This window comes from Oncorhynchus clarkii, chromosome 24, assembly GCF_045791955.1.
Source record: "Oncorhynchus clarkii lewisi isolate Uvic-CL-2024 chromosome 24, UVic_Ocla_1.0, whole genome shotgun sequence".
NCBI lineage: Eukaryota > Metazoa > Chordata > Actinopteri > Salmoniformes > Salmonidae > Oncorhynchus > Oncorhynchus clarkii.
In genome coordinates this window covers 39559556-39564534 of record NC_092170.1, presented here as the reverse complement: position 1 = coordinate 39564534, position 4979 = coordinate 39559556, and the positions used below count along the sequence as shown (strand labels likewise).

At 45.8% G+C, this 4979-nt stretch overlaps 1 protein-coding gene across 1 annotated transcript; it reads left to right on the top strand.

The window, feature by feature from the left end:
* The first annotated feature begins 704 nt into the window (after positions 1-704).
* Positions 705-4466, top strand: LOC139382659 (extracellular calcium-sensing receptor-like). The gene is made up of 6 exons (XM_071126749.1): positions 705-850; positions 1050-1338; positions 1807-2559; positions 2656-2883; positions 3276-3399; positions 3565-4466. The coding sequence occupies exons 1-6, from the start codon at positions 714-716 to the stop codon at positions 4464-4466; spliced, it is 2433 nt and encodes an 810-aa protein (XP_070982850.1). The 5' UTR covers positions 705-713.
* Positions 4467-4979: the final 513 nt, after the last annotated feature.

Below are 4979 nucleotides of genomic sequence, written 5' to 3'. Positions count from 1 at the left end.
AAAGCAGCGCAGTGGAATGTCGTCCTGCTATCCTGTCTTTAAAGCAGCACAGTGAAATTTCATCCTGCTATCCTGTCTTTAAAGCAGCACAGTGAAATGTCATCCTGCTATCCTCTCTTTAAAGCAGCGGAGTGAAATGTCATCCTGCTATCCTCTCTTTAAAGCAGCGCAGTGAAATGTCATAATGTTATCCTGTCTTTAAAGCAGCGCAGTGGAATGTCTTCCTGCTATCCTGTCTTTAAAGCAGCACAGTGAAATTTCATCCTGCTATCCTCTCTTTAAAGCAGCGCAGTGAAATGTCATCCTGCTATCCTCTCTTTAAAGCAGCGGAGTGAAATGTCATAATGTTATCCTGTCTTTAAAGCAGCACAGTGAAATGTCATAATGTTATCCTGTCTTTAAAGCAGCGCAGTGGAATGTCTTCCTGCTATCCTGTGTTTAATGCAGCACAGTGATGATACGTTATTTCAATAGAGGCAATAATATCCACAGTGGCCCGTAGAGACCGTCCCATTACGCCTGTCTCTGATTGGATAACTCTAGTCCACCATGCGCTGCAGCTGTCTTTGTGAGTATAAAACTCAGTGTAGGAGTCTGCTCAGGTCTCAGGTCAGGGAGTGAAACCCCTTCAGAGTGTGATGCAGCTGCTGTGGGTGGTAGTGGTGGGGTTGTTAGGAGTCTTTGGGGCAGAGGGAACGGAGGCTGTCTGTCGGATGCTGGGGAGCCCAGAGTTCCCTCTGCTGTCCAAGGAAGGAGACGTGACTATAGGAGGAGCCTTCTCCATCCACAGCAAAACCACACAGCCCCCGCTCTCCTTCATAGAAACACCACCCCCTCTCACCTGCTCCAGGTAAGCTCCTTCACCGACAGACACCACCTCTCAAATTCCCCAAGTAAGCTCCTCCTTGGTTACAGTTTATTGAATATTTGGCTATTTTATTATTATAAGTTTAAAAAAATAATCAAATTAAACACAACTTTTGTGGTTGTGTATGCTCATGATTTGTAAAACTTATATGAACTTATATCTTTCTTTACCTTTCCTCTAGTGTAAACCTCAGAGAGTTCCGATTTGCTCAGACCATGATCTTCGCCATCGAGGAGATCAACAACAGTGACACTCTGCTTCCGAATGTCTCTATTGGATATCGTATTTATGACAACTGCGGCTCGACTCTGTACTCTATGCGTGCGGCCATGGCCCTGATGAACGGTCAGGAGAGGACGGTGGGAAAGGCCTGCTTTGGCCAAACAGCAGTTCACGCCATCATCGGAGAGTCAGAGTCCTCCTCCACTATAGTGATGTCACGCACCACCGGTCCATTCCAAATACCTGTGGTAAGAGGCCCTATGCGACAAGCAACTATACAAGATTTTAAGTCAATCTTGTTTTAGTGTATTCAGTTCCGTCTCTTTCTCTCTCCCTCTGTCTCTCCATGTCTCTCTCTCTCTCCCAATCCCTGTCTCTCTCCCTGTCTCTCTCCCTTTCTCTCTCTTTCTCCATGTCTCTCTCGTCCTCTCTCTCTCTCCCTTTCTCTCTCTCTCTCCTTGTCTCTCTCGTCCTCTCTCTCTCTCTCCCTTTCTCTCTCTCTCTCTCACTTTCTCTCTCTCTCCTTGTCTCTCTCGTCCTCTCTCTCTCCCAATCCCTGTCTCTCTCCCTTTCTCTCTCTCTCTCCCTTTCTCTCTCTCTCTCCCTTTCTCTCTCTCACTCTCTCTCTCTCTATCTCTCTCTCTCTCCCAATCCCTGTCTCTCTCTTTTCTCTCTCTCTCTCTCCATGTCTCTCTCGTCCTCTCTCTCTTCTGTAGATCAGCCACTCTGCCACATGTGAGTGCCTTAGCAGCAGGAAGGAGTACCCTTCTTTCTTCCGAACCATCGCCAGTGACCTCTATCAGAGCAGAGCGTTGGCCCAGCTGGTCAAGTACTTCGGCTGGAGCTGGGTGGGAGCGGTCAACAGTGACAGTGACTATGGCAACAACGGCATGGCTATCTTCCTGGCTTCAGCCCAGGAGGAGGGTGTCTGTGTGGAATACTCAGAGAAGTTCAGCCGGACGGAGCCAGAGAAGCTGTTAAAGGTTGTTAATGTGATCCGAGGTGGGACGGCCAGGGTGATCGTAGGCTTTCTGGCCCACGTGGAGATGAACAACCTGCTGAAGGAGCTCAGTCTGCAGAACATCACCGGCCTACAGTTTATTGGTGTGGAGGCCTGGATCACTGCAGACAGCCTGGTCACCCCTACTAGCTACAGTGTGCTGGGGGGTTCACTGGGGTTCGCTGTCCAGAAGGCCAACATCAGCGGCTTCTCTGACTTTGTGATTAAGCAGTTCTGGGACACGGCATTTCAATGCACAGAGACAAGCCAGCAGGAGAATGTGAGTAGTCCTTGTAGTGAGAGTCAGGATCTGATAGAGCTGAGAGATTATAATGCAGATGTGGATGAGCTCAGATACTCTAGTAATATCTATAAAGCCATATATGCAGTGGCCCACTCGCTGCACAGCTTGCTAAAGTGCCAAGACGGACTCGGATGTGATCAAAATGTGAGAACTGAACCTTGGCAGGTAACAGCGACTAAAAACATCCATTCTCTATTCCTCACTGACAGTATATCTCAAAATAAAATAAAAAAAACTGATACTTGTTCCTTTTTTCCCCAGGTAGTGGAGTCTCTGAAGCAGGTGAATTTCACCATAAAGACAGGGGACCAGGTGTGGTTTGACAGTACAGGTGCTGCAGCAGCCAGGTACGAGGTGGTGAACTGGCAACGTGGGCCAGACGGAGGGGTCCAGTTTAAACCAGTGGGCTACTATGATGCCTCCCTACCCCCGGGACAACAGTTCGTCCTCAGGACAGAGGACATCATGTGGCCTGGGGAGCTCCAACAGGTACAGTAAATAGGTGCCAACAGATTAAAACCAAACTGTTTACAAACACAACGTTTCTGAATAACAGAAGCTTAGCGGGTAGAGCGTTGGGCCAGTAACCGAAAGGTTGCTGGTTCAAAAACCCAAGCGTACAAGGTTAAAATATCTGTCGATGTGCCCATGAGCAAGGCATTTAACCCTAATTTGCTCCAGGGCCTCTGTATTACTATGACTGACCCTGTAAAACAACACATTTCACTCCACCTACCTGGTGTGTGTGACAATAAAACATCCTTTCCTTTCCTTATTGTGTGACTCATTATTACAATTGAAAACATTTATGTGACAGACCCTGCTGGAGTAAAACATGTAACATTTACAGTTAAACCATGTATGCTCTCTGTCCCCTAAAGATGCCTGTGTCAGTGTGCAGTGAGAGCTGTCCCCCAGGCACTCGTAAGGCTGTACAGAAAGGAAAGCCCGTATGCTGTTATGACTGTGTCCCATGTTCAGAGGGAGAGATCAGCAACGCTACAGGTACCACAAGCCCAAAATTCATTCTGCACAGAACTTTCACAAGTTGCGCGATGTGTGTCCTAATCCAGTTTTTCAGAGTTCAGTCATTGGTCAATGTAATGTCTAGATTATGACATCATGTGTTCTACTTTAGTACTAATCATACTAATCATGATTTCCTTTCAGATTCTAATGGCTGCATAGACTGCCCTGATGAGTACTGGTCCAATCTTGGCAGAGACAAATGTATATTTAAGGCTATTGAGTTCCTGACCTTTACTGAGGTCATGGGGATTGTACTTGTGCTTTTCTCCTTGTTTGGAGTGTTTCTAACTGTGCTTGTGGCTATTCTCTACTTGAAAAAGAAAGACACTCCCATCGTCAGGGCCAACAACTCTGAGCTGAGCTTCCTGCTGCTCTTCTCCTTGACTCTGTGTTTTCTGTGTTCTCTTACTTTCATTGGCCGGCCCTCTGAGTGGTCCTGTATGCTGCGCCACACAGCGTTTGGGATCACCTTCGTCCTCTGCATCTCTTGTGTTCTGGGGAAAACAATAGTGGTGTTGATGGCCTTCAGGGCTACACTTCCAGCCAGTAATGCCATGAAATGGTTTGGTCCTCCACAGCAGAGACTCAGTGTTCTGGCTTTCACTCTCATACAGGTCCTGGTCTGTGCTCTTTGGTTAACAGTCTCCCCTCCTTTCCCCTACAAGAATATGAAAACCTACAAGGAAAAGATCATTCTAGAGTGTAATGTGGGATCAGCTATTGGTTTCTGGGTTGTGTTGGGCTATATAGGACTCCTGTCTCTCTTGTGCTTTGTGCTGGCTTTTCTGGCTCGAAAGCTGCCTGATAACTTCAATGAGGCCAAATTCATCACCTTCAGCATGCTCATATTCTGTGCAGTCTGGATCACCTTTATCCCAGCTTATGTCAGCACTCCTGGGAAGTTCACTGTAGCTGTGGAGATCTTTGCTATTCTGGCCTCTAGTTATGGAATGCTCTTCTGTATATTTGCACCTAAATGTTATATAATCCTGTTTAAACCTGAGCTAAATACCAAGAAACATATGATGGGCAAAATGAAATAAAATTAAAACTTACACTAAAAACATGTAATGATGCTTTTCCTAAAATCTTTTCATGTGCTGCTCTGCTGGAACAGATAAAACATGTCATTGGAAATGTGTTAAGCTTCAATGCTATTCTGTCAACATACAGTACCTGCACCCCACTGCTAGTGAAAGACACACAAGCAAATGGCATGTCCTTATTCTGGCAAATACGCTATGGGTCTTTCCACGAAAATGAGTCCATTTTGGCTAGTGTAACTTGGTGGGAAAAAATAAGGTTGATTTCACCTGGTTTTAATATTCTGTCATGAAGAGGACACGTTCAACTGAATAAAAGGCTAATAGTAGGCTAATGCGATTAGCATGAGGTTGTAAGTAACAATAATATTTCCCAGGATATAGACATATCTGATATTGGCAGAAAGCTTATATTCTTGTTCATCTAACCGCACTGTCCAATTTACAGTAGCTATTACTATGAAAGAATAACATGCTGTTGTTTGAGGAGAGTGCACACTTTTTAACATAGAC

What these genes read in the sequence shown, in the direction of transcription:
- LOC139382659 (XM_071126749.1), top strand. Translation starts at nt 714, where the DNA reads ATGCTGGGGAGCCCAGAGTTCCCTCTGCTGTCCAAGGAAGGAGACGTG. An exon ending in GTCCATTCCAAATACCTGTG is followed by an intron (nt 1,339 to 1,806) that starts GTAAGAGGCCCT and finishes TCTCTTCTGTAG; the next exon opens with ATCAGCCACTCTGCCACATG. An exon ending in GGCCTGGGGAGCTCCAACAG is followed by an intron (nt 2,884 to 3,275) that starts GTACAGTAAATA and finishes TGTCCCCTAAAG; the next exon opens with ATGCCTGTGTCAGTGTGCAG.